This window comes from Cupressus sempervirens, chromosome 4, assembly GCF_028749045.1.
Source record: "Cupressus sempervirens isolate cs-2001-9-10 chromosome 4, ASM2874904v1, whole genome shotgun sequence".
Taxonomy (NCBI): Eukaryota; Viridiplantae; Streptophyta; class Pinopsida; order Cupressales; family Cupressaceae; genus Cupressus; species Cupressus sempervirens.
Window position 1 is genome coordinate 717299508 of NC_143121.1, and position 25316 is coordinate 717324823.

Consider the following 25316-nt stretch of genomic DNA (forward strand, 5'->3'; position numbering starts at 1 on the left):
GATGAAATTCTCATTCAATGCCAAGGAAGTTCAATGAACAAAGAAAATTTGAAAGTGTTGGAAATTCCACAAGCACAGGAGAAGTAGGGTTCAATTCAAATTCCTGATTCCCAACTGATTTCCAAATCCAAAGTTGTTTCAATTGAAGCAAATTCATGATCACAATCAAAATTTTGCGAAGCAATGAGGTGTCAACCAAGGAGGGATTTCCAGGAAGATTTCAAAGACATCTTCCATATTTCAAAGTCAACACCAAGAAGTCCAAGATCCTGGATCAAAGATGAAGACAAACATTTAAAAGGGAAGAAAATTCCAAGTTCAAGTAGATATAAAGATGATGCAATTTTGGAAAAAAAAATCCAAAGTCCCAAACTTGAAGAAAATTTGTTCAAAGCTAACTTCACTCAAAGAGATAAGCATGATGAGGTGCCAACCAACAGTCTCCGCCAATCAAATAATTTCAGGACAAGGTGTCGAAGTTCAATGATCTTTTCTTCCATCAAGATAAGCTCCATCTACGTTGTTCATTTTTCACTGGTTCTCATTGGATAATCATTGTTGGAGTATTACATTTTTATGTTAGTTTAATCAAATTAGAATAATAAAATAAAGTTAGTTTCTCGGAAGTTACATTCCCGTAGGTAGTTTGTAAGAGGAATGAAAGACTTTATAAGCCTCATGAGTGAAAAATCATGGAATGCAACAATAATTTCTTCCTGATTAAGGTTTCTCTGCTATTTTGGTATCAAAGCCAGATTTTAAGTCTGGTAGTTGCACAATAACCACTGATTGCACTTGGCAATGAATGCTGAGTGGTGAGTCGTAGATCCTCTGCATAGAACAGGTATGCGCCTTCGTTGATTGCCATCCTCCCCATATAGAATGCACGGGTTTCCTCTGACTACGAAGAACAGATGCGAGCAGCGAACTGCAATTCATGTGAGCACACTTGGAGGGAGGTAGCGACAGTTGTGTGAGCATGACTGGGACAAAAGTAGTAGAGAATCAGTAATGAGTAAGCTTCAATGCAATGAGGAAGGTTCATTACTATGCAATTGCAATTTTATTGCATTCTCCATCTTGTGGAGAGGGTAAGGTCGTTTTCGTTCACTGTAACCTGTATAAACACAACAGAAATCCACAAATTCAGAAATCCATTTTTGTTTCTTTCTTATTTAAAGCAAACCTAAAATCCCATTTGGGAGATACTAAAGTTTTGGAGAAAACCTGAATAAAGATGCATGTTTATTAATAAATGAAAACACATTGAGCAAGGTATGAGTTACTAAAATATTATGACTTTGTAATGCAAAAATTTGTAAATTGGTGATATCATTTAAAGAAGCATAAGTTGTATCAATACTATTGACATGGTTTAAAGATTCACATGGAGCTGTTTTGTTTTTTAGAATCACAGTAACTATGGAACAAGAAGGATATCAAAATGGACTAATTAACTACTATTACCAAATTTAAGGGGTATGAGTTTCACACTTGGGAAGTTAAAATGCAATTACTTTAGATTAAAAAGGATTTGTGGAAGATTGTGAATAGGACTGTCAGAAAACCATGAGATTCAGATGAAGCAAAAAAATGGATGGCTAAAGATCGCAAGGCCATGGCACTGATTGGACTTGTTTTATTAGATGCATCACATTGATTTGTCAATGACATCAAAAAAAATATGGGATAGGCTTAATATCTTGTTTGGTTTGTAGGCTTCTAGTGCAAATTTTCCATAAAGAAGAAATTATCTGGGTTGAAGATGAATGAAGGTGATAATATTGTTCGGCATATAAGTAATTTTCATTCACTTCTTTAATCAACTTCTAGGTGTGAACTCTAAAGTTGATGGTGATGATGATGATGCCAAGCAAATCCTACTGAACAGTATGCCTTCCAGCTTTGATCATATTATTTTTACTTCGAACAAAATGAATCCTTGCTTAGAATCTGTAGTTTCTTCTCTAATTGATGAAGGAAGTACAGCTAATAAGGGTCATCAAATTGTCGAGGAATGCACTTTGGTTGCTAGAAAAAAATCTAATATTTCAACTAGAAGAGAATTTAAGTGCTATTATTGTCAGTGAAATGGACATGTGCAGATGAATTGCATTCAATGGGCCAAAGACCTCATTGATGGGAAGTTGAAGAAAATACAATTTTTACTGCAGGTGAAGTGAAACATACTTATGTCGATTTGAAGTACATAGAAATGACTCATCCAATTATGAAAACCCAGCTCGCAATGCAAGACTTGATGAAAGATTTGTGCTTTGGAAAATAGAAGAGGCAACGTAAAAGGCTGGAGGCAACAGAGGCAAGAGGTTTTCCATCATCCCAAGCTAGCTTCCTGCTTAGGGATGACTTTTTGCATGAGAAGCAATCTATTTGTGTCCTGAAAAAGCTGAGGCTTGACAGTTTTGTCCCTAAAGAAAAGAGGGGACTTGATATTTGTGCGCCCCTGAAGACAAGAGAGAGCTTAGCATCATGACTGTCCCTTCAAGGACCGGGGGGTGGGATTTGGTTGGTGATATTTCAAGCACTTGAGGTGGCATTAGACACACTCAAAGGAGATGTGGACTTCCAGAAGAAAGGCATCTCATGTGCAAGCATATCAGTGGTGATTGTTTCCACAACACTCGAGGAGGCATTAGACACACTCGAAGGAGATGTGGACTTTTGCAATAAAGGCATTGTTGACATTGCAGTGAAGTTTGTTATTAGTGACACACACTTATTCAGACAGTAAGTATCCACTGAGCTTATTGAATAGTTAACAATATTAACCAAGCATTTCAGGCTTTACCGAGTTCTACAGTTGCTACCGAGTTCAAAGAATAGTATTCAGTTTGCACCGAGCAATTTCTACCAAGATGGTGATCTGCAGTGTAAACCGAGCTTCTTAGTGTTTACCAAGCATCTCAGTGCAAACTGAGTTGAGCAGTGCTTATCGAGTTCGCAGTTACAGTGATGTGAATCCAATGTTGACCGAGCCACTTAGTGTTAACCAAATGATTCAATTTATACCGAGCTCGTAATAGCATTGACCGAGCCATGCAATGTGAATCCAATGATTCAGTTTATATGTCAAGTTTTGCAATACTCACCAAGTCACCAGTGCAGACCGAGTTCAGACTACTTGGATATGATCAGTATGGACCAAGCTTCTACGTCTACCGAAAGCATGAGGATGACGAGCACTGACAGTGGATGTTGAGCATCAAAACCTCACTAAGCTAGTCTTCAAAACCTGAGTTCCTACAGTTGGGCCGACTTTGTGTATTTTGTGTAAACTTGTATTGTAGCCAACTTTGTTGAATTGTACATTGGATTGGTATATATGTAGTGTACGGTATCACATCCGAATAAGATGTATGAAAGTATGTAACAAGCAAAGAAGAGCAGAAGTGCAAAGTAAAAAGGCTACAGCAATATAAGGAGCAGCAAAGATTTATCTATCACAGCAAAATGATCATTTACACTCAAAGGAATCTCAGTCAGCAAACCAAGTTACAGATTAGAGATCAGCCACTGTTTCATCCTAACAGGTGGATCAGTTAAATCCTTTCACAAGGTAGACTTAATCTTTTGTAAATCTCTTTACCGAGTGCATACTTCATTGTATGTTTGTAAATCCTTTTGCAATGTGGACCTAGCAGTCCTTACTGCTCCTAACAAGGTAGATCATCAAAAGTGATCATTTTAAACCTTAACAGGCCAACTTCATACTACAGTACTAAAGCTTGTGGGTATCATCCCCACCCCAATTTTACTTTCTATTTGGAAGGTTTCTAGGTCACCATATTGTGTGTCAAAAGTGTTATGAATGTTTTAATGTTTTCAATGCATGCAATTAGATTTGAATACACATGAAAGATTAATTGGTAATAAAGGATTAAGTTTTATACATTACTGATTCACCCATCCCCTCTCAGTAACTTAGCCTATCATCTATATTTCCAACAGGCGTCTCATTTGCAGCACTAGAGGAGGCATTAGACACACTCAGAGGAGATGTGGGATTTCGGAGGAAATGTGTCTCAGTGTGCAGGGGAGGTGGGAACACTCATGTTATGCAAATGGCTTCAAGTATTGCAATTAGGAGATCCACTGATGCGGTTAATTTGATGTTTCTTGAATGCGAATGGTTAGGAGATCCACTATTATAGTCAGTTCAGTGTTTCTCGAGCGAGTGAGGATAGGTGAAGGCACTTCATCAAAGTCTCCAAAGGGTTGGGTTTAAAACCCTTGCAACTTCCACTTTTTTTCAAATTAATGTAATAAGGGGGGTAGAGTTACATTTTTATATTACTTTAAACAAATTAGAATAACAAAAAAAAACTTGGTTTCTAAGAAGTTACATCCATGTAGGTAGTTTGTAACATGAATGAAAGGTTTTATAGGCCTCATGAACATAATGGAAAAACCATGCAATGCAACGATAATTTCTTTTTGTTTAAGTTTTCTTTGTTAATCATTGTAAACCCTAATTAGGGTATAATTTAAATTTGGGTTGTCAACCTTAAATTGATCTGGGCCATGTTGTCTTGCATTTTGTCATCACAAAAAGTAGGTAACAGTACAAAAAAATTTCAACTTACTTTTGCATTTCTCTGAGACAATTCATTTTTTAATTGGCTAACATTGATCAATCAACCCCAATTTGTATAATGAATCCTTTTACTGAAGGCTTTCGTCAAGTCTTTTTCGTTTTTCATTTTATTAAGCCTATGCTTGATTTTTGAAGCCTTCAATATCTTTTTTTCTCGATTTTTAGTGCATGTTTGTTTGTTTTTTATCTTTTTGGTTTTGATCAAACCATTGCTTTTGGTTTTCCCTTCGGTTCGATATATCTCAGGGCTTAATCAGACTTGGCAATCAAAAGATATGATCAAATAAGTGCCCAAAAGGTGGACTCTCTGGATGCAATTGCATGATTTAAAAAAATCATGTTATATTTTCATGCTAATATTTAGTTTTTGAAAAATATAACATAAATTGACTTGAAGTTATGTTTTAAGTTACTTTATCACTTAAGTGACTATAGAGCACTTTATGTTATATTTTAATGTTGAGTTTGTTTTTTAAGAAATTCACTTAAGTGACTTTATTAACTATATAGTTTGAATTATTTTTGAGTTACTTTATGTTTTAATTCAAAACATATAATTTTATATTACTTTTTGAACAAAATTTTCACATAATATATTATAAACTATATAGTGCAAATGTTATTTTTGACCCAATTAAGTAATATTTCCTCAAAAATCAATTAGACATGTGCTTAATTGATCACTTAGTTATGTAAATACATGTTTTCCAACCCATTTACATGTTGCCTTTAGAGATTGCAATTTTGCACTAGAGAGGCATTTTGAAATACTCAAGACACGTAAATACATTGTTTTTAAAACATGCATTGGGTCTCCAAGAGTGCGATTTGCATCAAAAGGCTTCAAGATATGTAAACACATTATTTTTAAAACACGCAAAGGGCCTTGGAGAGTGTGATTTTGCACTACTTGCATTGTTTTGACAATTTCAAAACATGTAATGAGTCTCCAAGAGTGTGATTTGCCTCTTGACTCAAAAAGCATGCATTTTAATACATGCAAAAGCACTCCAAGAGTGCAATTTGCATAGAAGACCAAATCTCATGCACTTTAAAGCATGTAAAGACACACCAAGAATGCGTTTGGACTTTCCTACACATGTATTTGCAACCTAAGACCATGATTTTGCCTCCAATGTGAGAATGTTCATGTTCTTGCCCATGAAGAACACGTTTTTGAGAAGAAACGCCCAGATCTTCCCATTTTATGGCTTGAAATCCATGCAATTAGGGTCATTTTTGCATCATCATGCATTCCCATGCATTAGGCATTGGATTTTCTTGAAAAAATGTCATATTTTATTGTGTTTTGAGGGCACGTTTTAGCAAAAAAATCCAGATTTGGAGTATATTGTCCACGTTTTTGGTCAAGGAGTCGTTTTGGAGTTTCAATCCTTATCATTGCTATTGATGATCACGTTTTTGCCCTCCAATGTCAAAAATGACTCATGTCATGGCAACTTGAGAACACATTTTTGGTTTAAAATGCCCAAATACTTGGTTTTTTGCAAAAAAACATTTGCATACTTGGAAGTTATTGAGCACATTTCCGGCATTCATATCCAAAAACGTCCCATAAATTGCCCATAAATGTCCATCATTTACCAGTATTGAAGAAGTCAATATAGTTGTTGAAGATTCGAATTTGGAGGAGAACCATTCTTCAAACCTATAAATCCTCCACATTTGGCTCTTTGATCACCACGTAAGATGAAGTTCTCAATCCTTTGCTATTTCATCGCATATTTTTATTCATCTTTATACATTTGTCCAAAGATAAGCCATTTATCCTGCAATTTTCCTTTAAATAAGATGAGAACTTCCATTTTTTAGTGTTTGGAATTTCCCTAAATTCTAAATTTGAATTTGCATAAGAGAGCAACTTGTTTTTTGACATGTTTGAGTCAAAAACCAAAGGCATGTTTTTGTTTTGTGTTTAGTTTCGTTTGTTGTTTGCTTGTTGTTTTGTTTTCCTTCTTTTTGAAGAGGTTGCAAGTTCTTTCCTAAGAACGTGAGAGCATTTCACTTTCCACTATTTCATACAAGTGAGTCACATCATTCCATATTTGTCAACATATGCCAAAGCACTTTGCATCTCATTCTCCATATGTGTTTACATGTAATCTCATTCTCCATCCACATTTACAAGTAACCTCATCCTTCATTCCCATTTACATGCATTTTCATTCTCCAAACCTAATTTCATGTTCACTTAAAAACAACTATTACATATAAATCACTTTACATGTAATTACATCCGGAGAACCCGATTTTGGTCAAAGGCTACTCTTTAAAAGCCAAAGTCATCATTTACACATATTCCCATGTGCCTAGCTTACACTACCAAAGCATTTACATAAAAGCCTATCTTTAGCTACATGCATTCCATTTCCTTGAATCTCATTTGAGCCCTTTGCATATGCTTACCATTTCCATTCAAAGCCATTGCATAAGATCTTTGAGTATCTAATCAATACTCCGAGTGTACTATCCCTTATATATCCATTGTTGCCAGTCAAGAATCAAAATCTTTATGAAATCAATATCCTCTAATGATGTGTTCACCTTTTGGAATTTTCATGTTGCGGCACAAGACGTGCCCTCATCCACAAAGTCTAAAGGAAAGATGAAGTATCAATATGACAAAGAGTTAGCTCATGCATCTCCATCTCTCGTCTTGTCTATCTGGATAATGTTTTTGATATAGAGATAGGGCACATTGATATGGTTGATTTCTTACGAAGGATCAAAGCTCCTTCAAACCAAGAAATGAGATGCATCAAGAAAAGTAACATTCATTTGGTGTCTATTTTCCCTGTGGCTGCCTTGGAACCAGAATTCATCTTAGGATGTGCACTGCATTTTAGTCCAAAGACCAAAACAATCAAGGATGTAGATGGTAAGGTCATCATTAGCCTGGACCCAGAGGTTATTGAACAAATCTTTAAAATTCCTCAAAGCGCAAAGTGTGTGGATCTGTCAAAAGAGATGTCTTTGGAGATATGGAACGATAATAAGTCAGATTATCACAGATATATAAATGCATATTGGTTGGATGTCAGAAGAAACATTTTTTCACGATGGCCTAAAATCATTCACAAGTCTAACTTCAAGTCAAACTGTAAAGACTTGATTACTCTCCTTAGGAGGGTATGTGGTCTCAAAGAATCTTGTGACTTTGAACCGTGGATGTACAAGTTCATCTTTCAGATTTTTGACAATGAAGAACCTATCTTTTAGGGAGAGCTTATCAATACCACATTATGTGAACAATTGCTCAACATGGAAACGTCAACACCATTTGACATGAACTCATATTTGGTTTACATTGCCACATCCATAGGATCTTTCTCAAGGTTTTCAACCAAAGGAGATTGGCTTCAAGTTCCTATTTGGGACTATTATGATCAAATCACATTGGCACATAGCAAATATCACTAAGGAGAGTTCAAGATGCATTTTTTGGACATTTCCAATGTCTTTTTAATAAACAATTGTAATCAGAAGAGTGTTAGATGAAACTTGGGATAAGGTAAATCAATATGGTTGCATCTTTTTACAATTTCCAATGTTCACTTATTTGAGAGTTGGGTATTTCAAAGGGGAGCCGTATACCTTACTAAGGTATGTTACTGACAAAATCATACTGATGGAGTTGGCCAGACAGCTCATGGAGGTGCAGACTTACCAGAATACTCAACACAGACCACGTTTTGGTATTACTACAGCCAAACCCTTGGTGATTGGTATGTAATGATCAATTCTACAAGGAGAAAAATATGGAGGAAGAACTTCAACTTATCACTTTGAAGAAGTTCAAAGCTAGGTATGATTTTGATTACCACTGAATGCACTCAATGATCAAAAGAGCATTCAACCATGTTCATCCTATAGAGGACATATGGATTGATTTACGCACGGAGCTAGATATCGTGAAGATGGATTTTTGCAGACTCACATTGCAGTACATCATTGATCTTAACATGCTTGAAATTCCGCCTAATCTTCAAATTGAAAATGATAGCAACATTTTTGATTCAGAATATCATCGGGCTGGTTTTAACAAGCGGTGCCCTTTTCCCATAGATTGGGAACAGAAAGAAGATGTTTCTATCTTTGATAGATTCCACTCTATCTTGGCAAATACCAACAAATGGTTAAAGATCAAAGGTATCAAGAGGGTACATCCCAAGCTCGGGGTAGATTGTGGTAGTTTTGGACCAGTTGGAAGGACATCTCAGATGGAAATTTCAAGCAAAGATGGTGCATCCTCCTTTGTTCCAGCTAAATTTATCAAGTTCAAGTTGAAAGGTTAAAAGGGATCTAAATCACCTCAAGAATCCACTCAAGCACCTATGCAAGCTCAAAAATTTGAGGAGGAATCTAGAGAAGAACTTCATGAGGAGGATGAAGAGGAAGGAGAGTTATGATCATTTCCCCTCTACGACCAACAAACAATTAAGGTTCATCCATTCAGGAAACACCTTTTTGGGTGTTATAGATGACAATGTGGATTCATTCTCCACTATTTTCCCACCTACCATCCCTCCCTTGGAAGTAAACACATTGGCACTTCCTATCTCTTCAGTAGCTCCTATTCTCACAATTGAGCAGTGTGAGAATTTGGGACATGGGTTTGAAGATTTCCCAACTCTCACAGAAGGTCAAGTTTCCCAACTTGATACTTCAATGATTGGTTCGAATTGTTCATGACAAAATCTTCTCAATAGGCACCCATGAATTCAGCTATACAATCTAAAGCATATTCGGTCACAACGGAAATACAATCAAAGATCAATTTCTATGGTTGCCACTGTCCCTATTTTATCAGATGAAGGTTTTAGTTTGCTTGCATGGTTGGGCAAGATCACTATGAAGAGAAGGAAGGTTGTGTTATCTCCAAATAATCTTCCTATTGAGAAAACTAAGTCTAAATTTTTGAAAGACAAGATTGTTTCAAGAATTACAGTGGATTATGAAAAGACTAAGTTTGTAGAGATTATTGAACCATTGGTGGACAAACCAGTGGAAGAACTTAACTGTTCAGATTATAAGTTCACCAAAATTGAACTTGGTAAGCAATCACGATTGGGTTGTCTACAGGATGCTCAAGATACACTTGCTAATGTATCAAAAAGCAATCATGAGTTATGGGAGAAAAAGAATCAGCTCAAGCAGGAAGTTGCTCGCCTAAATGAGGTCATTGGACAGTAGTCTTCACAACATGCAATCACTACATTTCATAAACCTCAGGAAAAACGAATAATTGAAGTGGCAAAGACTTGGTTTGAAGAAATTGTCTCTAAAGGAGTTCAAGCCATCAAAGATACAATCAAAATTCTTGAACGTATCAAAGGTATTGAAGAGATGTTGCATAACCTGGGATTGCGTCTTTGAATCAAGAAGTTGACGCCTTGAAAGAAATTATTGTGTGATTGGGATTTAATCACCAGTTCTAATTTGGATGGCATGGTTGTGTGGGAAGTTGTCCCATCTTGCGAAATGTTCTACAGATGCCAAGGACTCATGGGTTACAAGTAAGAGATGATGAGGAAACTTGTAACAAAGTTGCAGGAAGCTTTCGTAGACTATCAATCAATTGAAATAGATACCATGTGTAATATGGAACAAATGGGATGTCAAGTTCTCACTAAACATGACAACTTGATCACAATGGAGGAGATGACTTCTGAATATACAGTTAGAGTCAATGCTGATCTAGATTCTAAAGAGTTTGAATCACACACAATGAATAAGTTCGCTTTGTACAAATCATTAGCAAAGCACCTACAGGATTCTCTCGCAGCAAATTGCAAAGTTATAAAATCAGCATATGCCGATGCAGTAAGAATAGAAGCTAAATTAAAGACAATGGAAATCTCAGATTTTCCTACATTGCATGATGTCATTATCAAGTTCAAGGCACTTAAGAACAATCCTTAAGGTTGTTTCAATCTTTTCCGTTTTCTGTTTTCTTTCCTTTTTCAAGTTTGTAGATTGGAGAGGATGTATTGCATGAAATTGTGTAATTACATGTAGTTCAATTTACATGTCCTTATGACATGTAATCCAATAATTTCTCTCGTTTAGTTAGAAAAGGTCAAAGTTGGTTGAGTTGCTCCCACTTTTTCCTCCACTTTTCTCTCAACTCCTTTGTCTATATAAAAGAGTGTTCTCTCATTGTAAAAATCATCTTTATTTTCCATGCAAGAAAGCTCTGAAGAAGCTGCACAAGTATAACTTTGATTGTATAGTATTATTTTGGATGAAAAGTGAATACAAAGAAACAATTGGAGCTGAACTTTGATTGAGTACAAATTGGAAGCTTTGACTATGATGTGTGTTTGTCTTCTTTGATTCATGCTATTGTTGTTTGATCGAAATAACTGAGCATTAAAAGTTAAGGAATAGTCTGATTTGAAGCTTTGGCTGGAAGTGATTGTTGTAATACATAAACTAGAAGTTTTGACTGTAGCTTGTATTACTTTCTTAATTCATAAAAATAGTTAGAATTATTTACTTCTTGATGTCTTTGAGCCCCAATAGTAAAAGATACTCTTATAGAATAGATTAAGACCAGACTTAGAGCCAAACCGATACGCTTTCAACTAGCATTTGAGTCAGTGTTGGTTTATTGGTATCATTTTTTCCAGCTTTAGATAGAAGTGCAGTTAGAGATTTCATCTTACCCATTACTCACTTTGCAAGTAAGTGGTTTTTTTCCTGAAAGTCAAGAGGAAAGAATATTGGTAATACCCCTTTCAAAATCTCTTAACTTCTTGCTTACATTGAGTTGATCGAAGGAACAGTGAGAAAGGGGAGCCTTCCCTTTAAGGTAGGAGAGTCTCTATCTCATATGCTGTGGTTGGTCATCCTATTTTGCAATTGGATTTTCACAAAACTATCGGTTGCAAATTATCCACCTAACAAGCCCTTCATCTAGTTTTTAACTCCTATATAAACCCCACACCTCTCATTTGTAAAGGAAGATTAAAAGAGAATATTACATAAAACACACTGTAAGTAAATTCATTGTTCAATTGTTGGTGAATTTAACATCTTTTGCAAGTTGCATGGTATCTTGTCTCTCACTTAGAGTAGATTTTATTTCCATGTTGTTAAATCGAATGAAGGATTTGATGAGAATGTTTATTGTGGAATCAAAATGTTCATACCTTTGATAATTAGATGTTTTTCGACTACTATGCAAAGTTATTTTAAACTTGTTGTAGAAAACTTAACTTCCATTACTATGTTCATTATTCAAATATTGGTGTGCATGTGTAATGTGATAATCTTTAGAATGCCTTAGAAGATTGCACCATTCTTGTGTAGTTATTGACTTTGATGAAGCAAGGATTGGTTTAGATTTCACAATTGCAAAACTTGTCTCCAAAAGTTCATAGGTCTGATTTAGAATTAGAATAACCTTCTTCAACCCTTAATCTTTTTCCTTTTTTTCTTTAAGTCTCAATAGTGTTGTGAAGTTTTCACACCATCACCCCATTGCAAATGGGGGACCCTTATTTTGTTCTTATGCTTTGGGGTAAAGCAATTTTCGCACAAATTTAAAAAAATTGCAAGCCTTCCAATAGTCGAATTGAAAAGGGAAAAATTGGAGAAATATGGACTGTGTCAAAATGGGAAAAAAGGGGGCAAAATCTGGCCGTGCATGGAAATTTTGAAATTTGACAAAGTGCAAAAAAATTTATTAAAAAAAAAAATTGAGCCAAAAATACATGTACTTGTCTGAGTGCATGGTGATCTTCACCATACCTGTACTTTGCTCAAGTACGTGGTAGTGTGCACCTCACTTTACATGTACATGCCAAAGTGCAAGGTGACTACCGCACGTTGCATGCACTTACCTAAGTCACCCTTTTTTTCCACCATGCGCTTGCCTAAGTCACCCTTGATTTCCACCACAATTTTGCCCAAGTCCCTAGTGGTTTTCATTTTTTGTTTGATGGTTTTGCCTAAGTTCCTAGTGGTTTCCACTTTTTGTTTGATGGTTTTGCCTAAGTTCCTAGTGGTTTCCACTCCATGATTAACAAGAGATCTCAATTACAAAATCACCCGACCTCTCCTTGAGTTAAACGAAACACTTTAAAAAATTTAAAATTTATTGGGAGATTGTGAAACATGATCAAATTTCAAAGATTTGAATAACACCAAAAAAATTATAAAAAAAAAATATTGAGGAGAAAGAAAGTGACGAAAATTAAAGGAAAAATAAAACAAAATAAATTGAAATGGTTTTAAGTTGAAATGAGAACAAAATTTGCCTCGACTTTGCAAATAGTGGGGTTTAAATTGAGATGAGACTTAAATTTGCCTTGACTTTGCAAATAGTGGGTTTTAAATTGGGTGGAGATTAAATTTACCTTGACTTTGCAAAATATGTATTGATTTTTAAAATGAATTAATTAATTCATCCATTGTTGCATTGAAATTATCCAAATGACATCAGTTTTAACAAATGGGAAAATAAAAATAATGAAATTTAAATTATTATTGCTAATATAATAAATATTTTTCAATCAAATTCACATTATCCCCATTAAATTATTTTTATTGAAAATTTAGTGGCAATTTTGTGATGGCTTTCTAAGTTTTATTGCAATTATTATTTAAAATTTTACAATCATTTGCCTTGCAGGTTAAGATGATGAGATGGCATAATGGCATTTTTTCTAATTGGTACATGGTTTCTATTGAATTTTCCTATTGGTCTACCTACAAGTGTTCTCTTCTCATTGGCCGAAGTGTCGTTGATCCTTATCAAATTGTCATGGCTTTGAATTTTCCTACTGGCCCATGAAGGCACTGTAATTTTTTCATTGGCTCACAAGGTGGTGCTTAATTGTAATTGGGTGAGCATTAATGGTTGTAGCAGATGGTTATGAAACCCTAATTAAGGCTTATGTGTATTAATCTTGCCCCTTGATTTCAAATCAATCTTGGCAATTCATTGTATTTGAGGTACCTATATAAACCCCCCACCTCTCTCATTTGTAAAGGGGACTTTTTGGAGAATCGTTGCTTCTATAATACCAAATTTGCTCTACTTTTCATTGTTATGCCTTGCATGGTGAATTGTTGTGATCGAGTTTGTATTGGTGCATGGTGATCCATATTTCCTCACTTAATTTAGGATATTGGTTCATGTTGGTAGAAGCAGTTTAGTTGGATGGAAGTCATTGTAGATGTTCACGAGCATGACTCGAACAATCCGGGCCACTAGCCTCTTATGGATTGTAAGAGCGTCTTGCGTGGTGAGCCGATGAAAACACTTAACTTCAATTGATGCTCAATCTTTGGTTTGCATCCAAATGATGCGATTGGGGAGAGGACATTGATGTGAAAATCATTTGTGTATTCCTTAAAAGCTTGCACTAGATGGGTGGAGTCGCTAGCAAGATTACATCTAGTAGATTCCAAGTCATGTATGATTCCTTGCATTCAAAGTAAAGTAGAAGTAAAGAATTGTGAAGTCAGAACTTATATTTTTATTGCACATTGTAAATCCAAATCTTTAAGGTGCAAGAGTCGATATCCATTGAATGAATAGCATAAGTCTCTTTGTGATAACCAGCATATCACATCATAAAACTCAGTGAAAGTCCACGATTAAGAAGGAGCCTTGAAGTCATGATCTTACTTTGCAAGCTTAGCATGAGAGATGACCTTATATCAAGAGAGGATCGAGTCTTTGGTGTTTCTCCTTGAAGCATTAAGTATTTGATTCTGAATGTTGTAGCGGAACAAAACTCACATCAACAAACAGGAGTAGAATCTAGAAGCTCAAAGGCAAAATTATTAGAAGGATAAATCTTGAACAACCACGTAAGTCCCCTTGGAGGTTTTCAGTGAATCATCCCACCACGAGAGTCTATCCTGAACAGAAAAATCACATGCATTTGGAACCTTGGTGTCGTTTTTGTGATCCTGCAATTTGTCTATTTAGTACATTTGAGGATTTTGTTTAAGAGAGAATAGAGTATCCCTGTTAATTCATTCTGTGGGTATGTGTCATAAAACACACACCAACACCTCGCTTGCTTGCAAATGACTTGAAAGTTGAGAAACCACATATATATAACCTTCCTTCTCTTCCCACGTGATTTGGTTGGCCTTAACATAGTGCAAAGCTAGAAACCACATGAAATATGCTGCTGACTAAAACAACTTCTTGTGGTCCAACAGTGGTGAATATTCACATTTACGACAGACCCCTCCACCAAAATAAACAACCTTCCCATGTATTCACCCTTAACACAAACCCAAAATAACCTTTTGTAACTCAACTCTAAATGAACATATTGTCAGCCTGCAGACCCTTCACAATCTAAGTTTCTTCAATGTGGTTAAATGCACGGGCTTCTTCTACCATAGAATGTTAAAAACAAACTTACACATTACAAACTGTCAAACTAAACTATAATTTCAACTTTCTTAGCATAGACACTACATTTTGACGATGTTCAGGGATGTGCCTGCATCAAGACCATTGCAATCACATCCATGAAAAGTTGAGACATTGCAAGGATGCCAATGTAAAAGTAAACCTTTACAAGAACAAAAGTATATGTTTCAGAATTTATATTCAAAAATTTGAACATATTGACATGATCCAAGTGGATGCTAATTTGTTCTTCTAGTTCATGGCTGGCAACTAGAAAAGAACAACTATTGTTTTCTTTCACCATGAAGAGAATGAAGAAAGACAACCCATTATACATCACAGTTGCTTCACCTTTAAACCAGAAAAATAGGCAAAATAAGTTTGATTGAAAAGCTAGTATCTGCAGCTCATGAAATGCACTAAAATGTCACAGTAAGATAATTAACACATCTGGCATCCTACCAGTATAGCAGGAGGATTCCATAGAGAGCAGTGTTTACAACAGATCCAAAGGGTAAATTGCAAAAAACTGCCACATATTTTTCTAAACAGTTACTCTTTGTAGTAAGAGAAGTAAAAGTCATAATAGTGGATAATCAGGCAATGAACTCCTTGATTGCAACCACGAAATTGCCGCATCCTTTGTTGTGAAGAACCATCCAATTCTTCCTGTGCTTTTTTCAAAAGGAAACTCTATTTCCCTTAAATGAGATCCAAAGAGAGCTACTAAAGCCTGTTCAGGAGAGTTTTTGGAAGTTCCACGACCAGTCTGGATCCCAAGGGATGGAGGTATTTCTTCTCCAGCTTCCATAGCTTTTGATAGATTGCAAATCCAATCATCAAAAGCAATTATTGCAGCTTTAAAGGAAAGGCTTCGTAAATCTAAGCACCATTCTGTGGGAGACTTTATATGAAGATTTTGGTAGAGTCCAAATTGCATTCCCAGATAAAGCAAACTGTGAGCTCTTTTTTTAAAATTGAAATTGTAACATAGATCAATCAAAGAATTGCAGTATGATCTTTGTACTGTCTTTGAAGCTTTTCTGAGGACGGTTTGAACTTCATCTTGGAAAACATACAAGTCCACATCCTCGTCTTGCAGCGTCTTTACAAGTAGACCCAAATCAGTATTCACCGTTTGAATGCATTCAGCAATCGTACCTACCTCTTCCTTCTCACAGAAGGTGAGAATCCAGAGGAGAGATGAACAGAATTTGTCATCTGGGATGATTCCTTCATGGAGAAAGACATTAAAAATCTTCACAAACTCGTCAAATCTCTTTAATTTACCATAGCATTGAATAAGGCAAGTGTAAACCATCAGACTAGGCCTGAATCCAGCTTCTTTCATCTCGTTGAACATCCTATTGGCTTCTTCAATCTCTTCTCTCCTTGTATATAGAGTTATCATGGATGTGTAACTCCAGCTATCAGGCTTACAATTGTCTGATTGCTGCATGCGTTTGAAAAGCACAACAGCCTCCTTCACACAGCCTAGATCAGCAAACATACTCAATAATGTATTGTTAATGGACAAGCCCGTGTCCCAACCCCTATCTTTCACTTCTTTCCAAACCTTCAAAGTATCAACTACCCACCTAGATTTACTGTAGATTCTAATAAGACTGATTAGAGTTATCCTATTAGGGCTCAGTCCCATACTGGTCATCTCATTGAAGAGAGTTTTAGCTACTGATGGTCTCCCTAGTTTAGCTAGCATGTTAAACATTATATTATATGCAACCAAATTAGGCATAACCCCCAATGCTTTCATTTCCTCGAAAGTGTTAAGTGCACTATCGAAATCCCCGGCAACACTAAAAAGGTTTAATAGGGTACAAAATGCTTTTATATCCGGTCGCCAACCATCTGATTTTGCTAGCTCATACAAATTTAAAGCCTCCTGTATTTTTCCAGCCTTACCGTAAGCATCTATCATTGAAGTAAATGTAACCTCATCAGGTATACATTGATTCTCATTCATTCTCTCAAAACATTCGACAGCCTTGTGGGGAAGATTGCACAGCCTCGCACAACTTATCACAGTAGAGTAAGTTATGTTATCAGGCATTATCCCTTGATCTTGCATGTTCTGTAGCATCTCCTCTACTCTATCCCATTGCCTTCCCCTTCTGAGAACTTTCATGGTCACATTGAACATTGCAGTATCCATTTGGAAATCTTTTTTATTCTTGAGCCACTGAAAGAAATAATAGGCTCTCTCCCAATCATAGATATTATTCATGACGATCAAGGAATCATTGGTATTTAGGGTTTCTTCGAAGGAATCTAGAACCTCAAAAACGATGTCCTTTCTTGGTTCAGAAAAATTTAGTTTCTTTGCAAGAGCCCAAAGAGCTGCAAGTTTAGGGCTCCATGTGTGGTTCCTGCTGTGCCTGGGACGTTGCCTTGATAAAACTGATACTCTGGGATTGCTTGGATTGACCCATTTTGATTCGTACTCTGGAAAGCTCTGATTGAGGCGCTGGTCATCATTGACAGCAGTTTTTGCTTCTAGATTTTCCGAATCAAAGAAATCAAACTGGCATGTCACGGATGGGTTTTTAGCTACTGTTTCAGTCTTTGCATGGCTGCAGGCTATTTGGGAAATAATTGAAGAAGATTTCAGCCTCTGTGGTTTGCATGTGAACTTGAAGTTTGAATTTAGTTTGGAATGGGAAGTAATGGGAGACTTGGTGAAAAAGCAAGTACCTGCGTCTGGAGTGACCGTGATTAGTGAATGCGGAGACATTGTCCGGTCCAGAAGTTCCTATTATCCTTACAGCATTTTTCCCTACTCTGCAAAGACCGGAGTTGTTCATTATCGAAACCCACTATTTGAAAAGTTTTAACGACTAATTTGTTGTTTTATCGATTTAGCGAACTTATTAGCCCTGCCTCTACTAATGCAATCGCCGAATTTTTTGAAATGTCTATTTCACTCGTTCAATACGGAAGCAAATTAAAATTGTATTCATTTTTTTCTAATACTTTTCAGTGTATTTTTGTAAAATCGTAAATATTATATTTTTTATAAATTATATTGGCTTATGGAAGTGAACATATTGAACTGTTGTCGAAAAAATCAATGTTAGTACATATATTTTCATACTAACTCATATAATATAAAGTCTTTTGTCAAGTACAATATTTAGAAAGAGAGAGAGATTTTTATTCTAATAAAATTTTGCACTTTTCATTATTATTATTCATTTTTGTAATACAAATTATTCAATGATCAAATGATTGAGTGCATTACAAAATAATTTTTTTCATAAATTTAAGAACTAATAAATAATAATTCAATGTTACTACACTGGATGATTGAGTGCATTACAAAACATTCTTTTTCATAAATTTAAGCACTAATAAATAATAATTCAATGTTACTACACTAGATGATTGAGTGCATTACAAAACATTCTTTTTCATAAATTTAAGAACTAATAAATAATAATTTAATGTTTTTGAATTAAAAAGCAGCTGAAACAAGGGGGTTGGCCCATAAAATAGTCAAATTGGTGAACCAAAAGCAAATTACCCCCTACCACTTTTAACACAAAAACATTGTTCGGAATCACAACAAAAAAAGTATCAACAAGCATAACACAACTACTGCCTATACTAGAACTTATAAAACTAAGAAAGCATAAAAACAAAGGCACTACCACCTTAAACCCAACAAAGTTCAACAACCAGCAGAAAAATATATATAAGAAACCGGGAGGAAAGGGCCCTAAGGCTTCTTGGCATCCTTCCTCCCCGAAGAATTTTAGCCCAATCTTCTGCAAGGAAGTCAAACAACATTCTGGAGTCCTCGTTCGTCAAATCACCCTCTTGGTCCTTTAGCAGATGTAACATGGTAGCAACAGCATGTGTCACCTTGATAGTAAATTTAGTCAAGAGACGCATTCTTTCCTCTAGAGCATAGATTCTCTCCCACAGGTCATTTTCAGCCATCTTTCGGACCTCCTTGGTGACCTCCTGCTTGCTACAATGACAGTCATCCACCTACTCCTTAGTGACATCTTGCACAATTGATGGGTTAGGTATAACATTATCTTTGGAGGAAATCCTTACAAGAGAGGATAGTGTAATAGGGGAGGGCACTCTATCCATAGTATCAAGGAATTGGTCTCGAGTTAAGTCCACACATCCCAACCCAATGGTGGTCGAAACATGCATCATCTCTTTTCTCCCTTTAATCCCATCTCCCAAGCCAGACCTTAAAGAATCGAAAACCTCCACTTCCTCCTCCTCCATGTTCCCCCCACCAAAATTTGAAGCCTTTTGTTTAATCCTTTATTTAGGGTGGCCCATCTCCTTCGAATTTGAATCCTCCTCCTATGAGGCCCTAGATCTTAGCTTCCTTTTAGCATTGGATTATGTAATCCTCCCCGACCTCCTGCTATGACTCTCCGCTCATCCTCTGATTCCTCTAGTTCCTTCTCTTTACCTTTATCAGACTTCCCTTTTTTACTTAAGGGGGTGAGCTTTGACTCAACAAGGGATCGGGAGAAGGCTATGTGGTAGGGGCTCTGGGGCCCGTGATCCTAAGGGGGATTTATTAGGGATGGGGGTTAGGGTGAGCAGGGATATCAATCTCAGCAATCCTAGGGGGGACTAAAGCAAGGTGGAATTGATAGAGTTGAAACATCAACCCTTGATGCAGAATGGTATAATTAACTCCCTTCCTTATTTTTTCTTTAACATCAATAACTATATCCACTAAATCATGTAACAGAAAGAATGGAATGGAAATAAAGTCATGATGGCAAAAATGGTTTAGGAGAGGGAAATGATAGTAATAACAGACACCATACCTCCCTTCTAGAGTTGTGTACTTCATCAACATCTAACAAACTTCATTCTATGGCTTGGGGAGCTTCCCTTGCATAAACTCTCATCTATGTTGAATGGATTCCTCCCCCTCTAGGAAAGAGCAATTCAAACTTGCTTTGTCAGCCACCCTTATTACTTTTTGCCATTTCCTTCCCCTCGTAGCAAGTCTTGTCGCCAGATAGATGACTTCCTCCAAGATATGAAACAAGATTTCATTAATCGCGACTCTCTGATCCTCCCACAAATTAACAAACTGTAGGAAACAATTTCCCATCATACCCATTCAATGCCTCCATAAATGGGATGAATCCTCCCTCCTTCAGCATGTACCACACCAGCGGCTTCCTAACACTCTCCTCTATCATGGAAGGCTCCACAAAAGATCTCCCCCCATCTCTGCAATTTTCCCTAAAACTCTCTCCTTCTCCCAAACCCAAAGGCAATTACTAAGAATGCAGTCACACTTAGGCACAAAAATAGTTGCCCTTAAGCAAACATAAAGGCATTTATGGTTAATAATAGTTGCATCCCATCTAGACATAATTGTCACGTGTCGACTACCTCTATCCCTTCTCCAATCTTTTCCATCATTCCCAATACACCCAAACCATTTAAAATTTAAACTTTTGCTCATCACGACGTACGAGGACACACACAAAAAAATCATTAAAAAATCACTCATCTCAAACTTCAAAATTATTTCCTTTTCAAGCCATGCAAATTTATTATCACAAGTACTTTTTCTACCACTCCTTACCATCTATCCGTAATGACTCTGTCCCATCTGCCTACTCAGCAACAAGTCACTATAATTTAAAAGGATCCTCCAACTAGATTTTGTCATGCTTAATTTCTTTATTCACTAACTCTCTTACCAAGTTTGGCAAGGCATTAAATTCCCTCCAACATCATAAGCCCTTCACATTTAGACCTGAAGCCATCATTCCACTAGCCACCTCATTTCCCTCCTAAAAACTATGAGGCATTTCAGATCTTTTTAAAATAATTAATAAGTATCTGATGTCTTCTACAATATGTTTGATTGTGCACCCTTCCTTCATGATACCTTTTATAATCTCTATAATAATTTTTGAGTCACCTTCAATCTCCACATTTTCCCATCCAAAATTGATCACCATTTTCAATTCCTAAAAAAAGCCATCGCTTCCACAATATTGTTGGACACTCTCCCCAGATGTCCAGTATAGGCCAAGAGTATCCTACCGTCGTTGTCTCTAACTATACCTCCACCAGCCAATCCCTCCTTTCAATCAACACCATCAAAGTTGAGCTTAACCCAATTCTCTCTCGGGGGTTTCCATTGTGTCCTTTTCCTTGCCAACCAATTGGAATTATCAGTCTCCATGGTCCCCTCATCCAAATTCCAACACTTGGCAATCCTGATTTCCAATTGATTAGGGGGGATCATCAGCTTCCTCCACCTATTGCACTTCATATTCTCAACCAGAAGTTTTCAAATCTTGTCCACTACAACCTCCTCATTTCTCTCTTCATTCCTAAATGCCCTATTATTTCTCTCCTTCCAAATACCCCAACAGACATGGGGGGGATTACCTTCCACAGATGAATAAGGAGGGGGTGGGTAAAAGGACCTTGCCAACACTCAATGAATTGCTCAATTCCCTTATTAAACACCCAAGTCAAATCTAGTTTCTGTAATAGCCTCCCCCAAACATTAGAAGCATAATTACAATCAAGGAACATATGGGTAATATTCTCCTCTACTTTCTTGCACAAATAGCATCTATTGGACAACTGAAATCCCCTTTTCATGAGATTATCAATAGTGAGGATTTTCCCATGAATGGTGGTCCACCAAGAGATATTAATCTTTGTGATTAAGTGGTTAAACCATATATCCCCCTAGTAATTAGGCTCTAAGGCTTTATCAAATATTAATTTGTAAGTAGATCTTATAAAGAACTCCCCCGTCGAGGTAGCCTTCCAAATGAAAGTATCATTCTGGTCCACTCATGAGATTCTATACCCTTCAAGTAGACCATTTAGCTCTTCGATCACCACCCCACCATCAAAGGTGTTCTATTGCAATTCAACCTGTTTCCACTTCCTCCCTAGGCCAATAAAATTAACAACCCTATTCCCCGCCTACTCCTAAAGGTGATCCTAAAGGGACCCATACTTCATTCTTGTTAGAGGTTTTTCATCAAGCCACATGTCCTCCCAGAAAGTAATCTGATTACCATCACCCACTAGCCACCTCACACCTTCTCCCAAAAGACTTATGTTTCTCACTATATTACCCCAAACCTTAGATCCCATAGGAAGATCATTTCTCCAAATGCAGTCAGAGAATTTCAAATTTTCCAGATACTTGGCTTTCAAAATTTTACACCAATTGGCCTCCTCCTTCATCAAATTCCACCCCACCTTTGTGAGGAGGACATTATTCAAATCAGATATCCTTGTAACTCCCAAGACTCCTTTACTTTTAGGTTTACAAATTGTGTCCCAACTTACCAAGCTCAACCTATTCTTCTCATCCCGACTAAAGGAAATTTCATTGATTTTTCTCCAATTTGTCCACCATACATTGAGTAATTTTGAACAATGATAGAAAATACACAGGAAGGCCTTGAAGGGATGAAATTAGAAGCTAAAACTTACCCATAGTACTTAAGGTTTTACCTTTCCACCCAAAAAACTTCTTTTCCATTTTTTCTAGGATGGTATTCCAAAAGTTGTTACTTACATCTTTCACCGTCAAAGGAATGCCCAAATACGTGTGAGGGAGCACAATAACATTACACCCCAAAATATTTAAGATAATCTGTTGAATATCAGGAGGAGTGTTGAAGAACACCTTACTTTTATCCAAATTAATTTTTTGTCCCGCATTGATTGCATATACCTCTAGGAAAAATTTCTAGGCCCTAGCTTCACCCACAGAGGATTCCTTGCTTAGGAAAGTGTCATCCACAAATTGTCGTATCACCTCTGGCAGAAGCGTGGAAGCAGGCTTAATACCTTTGATCTCCTCCCTTCCATCTTTCTCAGGAATGTTACTACAATTATTTCTATGCTGAAATAAGAGAAAGTAAAGTATTTTATCATATAAGATCTTGTGCTCAAACAAATTTTTGCACTTTTCCTATTATTATTCATTTTTGTAGAATACAAAGTATTAATTCCTTCCATAGGCAAGATACTATAGCATTCATCGAATGCCAATTTATTTTTTCCTTTAACCAATCAAATCATAGAATTTTTACAAATTTTGGTACCTTTATAATATTTCTAATTTCTATTTCTTTTATAAAATGTATTATCAATCTTTTATTTCATTTCTTATTGGTTAGTACAATGAAGATTCATGAGTCCAACAGTTTATAATAATTACTTTGAAATAAAAGTCAAATATTTCTCCTCAATTTTTTCCTTTTCCAACTAAGATTAGGAAAAAATCAAGCAATGGTAGGTGGTTGCAATTAAATGCAAAAGGTAAAAAAATTGGAGATAAATTCTATACAAATTTTTCATTACTATTTCCCAAAGTTATGTCTAAAACATTCATTATTCTAATTTCATTTTTAATTAATAATAGTCACTTTGATAGGACATTTGCTTTTATTCATAAATTAATAAACTATATTAATATTACTTTTTCCTACTATATATTTTTTTTAAAATAACTAATGGCAGGAACTAGACGTAATGCATCCTTGTTTAACTAGACATAATGATTGAGTGCATTGCAAAACTTTTTTTTAAAAAATAAATAAATAAATTGTTGTTGCTATAAAGATATCTTCAATTATATATTTTGTTCTTCTTTCATTATCCATAAATTTCTTTAAATAATTATCTACAACAAACATATTTGATACAAAGGACATTAGATAATAACCAAAATAAATAAATATCAACACTTTTAAAATTGTGGAAGACAAAGCACGTTGCATATCATTGTGTCATGTCGATTTCCAGAACATTGTGAGAAGACAAAAAGTGTCTTGGGTTTGATATAAAAAAAGTCTATTTAATCTACTCTTTTTGACTCATTATATACAAATAATTAATAATAGGTCAATACATATCACACGATATTTTTAAAAATTTGTAGCTTTGTTGAAGTTAAGGCCTATTAATATGTTACACATTTAGTGGTCTGTACCAAACCCAATTGATATTTGATATGTTGTTACTAGTGGTTTGTAAAGATAGATATAGAGGAAAAGAAAAGAGGTACACAATTTCCATTTGGTTTTGAATTTTTATCGATAAAAATGTTGAATATTTTAGAGTGTATGTTTTATCTCTACATTCTAAATGGTGAAAAACTACATTATAAAGCTTAATTTATGGTGGCATATGAAGTCCACCTTATATTTTTATTTGAAATAGAGTTGCATCACATTTTTATTGCAAATTCATGACATATATATGATGTGTCTACACTTTGAATCTATGCTTGCATGAAAGTAGTCGAATGAATAGCTATGAAAAATCTATAATTTTAAATGATAGTGTAGGTTTTATTCTCTATATTTTGTTTAATATGTTGTCACGGTGTCAATTGGTGTTGTCATAAAGTTCACAAGTTTTAATTATAAAATAGTTAGTTCGTACTAGGATTAAAGAAATGATGTGTCATATGCAACCAATAACATATTTGCAAAAGACCCAAGGGTAAAACTCTCATTGGATTTCATTTTTCATCCCTTTGGTTCTTGAAAAATTTGGTGCAAGGGCGCCCATTGAAGGCAAAGGTGATGATAAGGTCAATTAGGACCTTAAGTTGAATCAATGAATTCATTTAAGTCATATGTTTGTTTTGTTTGGTATGTTGAGAAATACATTAATTGTAATGGCATTTCCATGTTGGCATGTTTATAAGCCAACTATGGAAAATAACCAAGGGAGGACATTAGTTATTAATTTTGTGTTGTATTAGGTGTTTTGAGTCCTTAGGAAGGTCCAAGTCATGATGGAAGACCAAATTCTCCATTGAGCTCCAAAAATGTTGTCATTAACAACTTTTAATGTCAATTTTGCATATGGGAAGTTGGAAGTCCAATCACCATGTGCAATGTAACTAATGGAACTCAATAATAATGATGTTTAGAAGGTGTTAAAATTCAAATGTATGGATGGAAGCGTCAATGTGCATTGAGTTGATGTAAGAAGAATGTTGGAGCAATGAAATTTACTACTCTCCTACAAAATTATTGTAATAGTGCCACCATATACATGTGCATAAAAATTGGGACAAGTCTAAAACTAGTTGAGTAAGGTAGAGTATTTCCTTAACTTTTATTTTCATCAAGTTTTAAGTCTTAAAGTGCTAGGGTTCATGAGATAAGAAAGTTTTTGTGTTGACGTGCCTAGTTTTACACTTATACCTAGGGTTTAGTGAAGAAATGGTCATATCTTGAATCGTCACCATTGGTTTTCAATATCTCTTGGTGAATTTAA

At 35.7% G+C, this 25316-nt stretch overlaps 1 protein-coding gene across 2 annotated transcripts; it reads right to left on the minus strand.

Moving 5' to 3' along the window:
- Positions 1 to 516: 516 nt before the first annotated feature.
- LOC149563283 (pentatricopeptide repeat-containing protein At5g46580, chloroplastic-like) lies at positions 517 to 17912 on the minus strand. 2 transcript variants are annotated; one of them, XM_089826633.1, is made up of 2 exons: positions 15483 to 17912; positions 517 to 1117 (listed from the first exon to the last, which is right to left on the minus strand). In XM_089826633.1, exon 1 carries the CDS (start codon positions 17770 to 17772, stop codon positions 15601 to 15603), a length of 2172 nt encoding a protein of 723 aa, XP_089682759.1. In that variant the 5' UTR covers positions 17773 to 17912; the 3' UTR covers positions 517 to 1117; positions 15483 to 15600. The 2 variants fall into 2 exon arrangements, with proteins under 2 accessions (XP_089682759.1, XP_089682760.1); XM_089826634.1 differs by lacking the exon at positions 517 to 1117 and having other exon boundaries at positions 15185 to 17618; positions 17733 to 17912.
- Positions 17913 to 25316: the final 7404 nt, after the last annotated feature.

What these genes read in the sequence shown, in the direction of transcription:
- LOC149563283 (XM_089826633.1), bottom strand. Translation starts at nt 17,772, where the DNA reads ATGTCTCCGCATTCACTAATCACGGTCACTCCAGACGCAGGTACTTGC.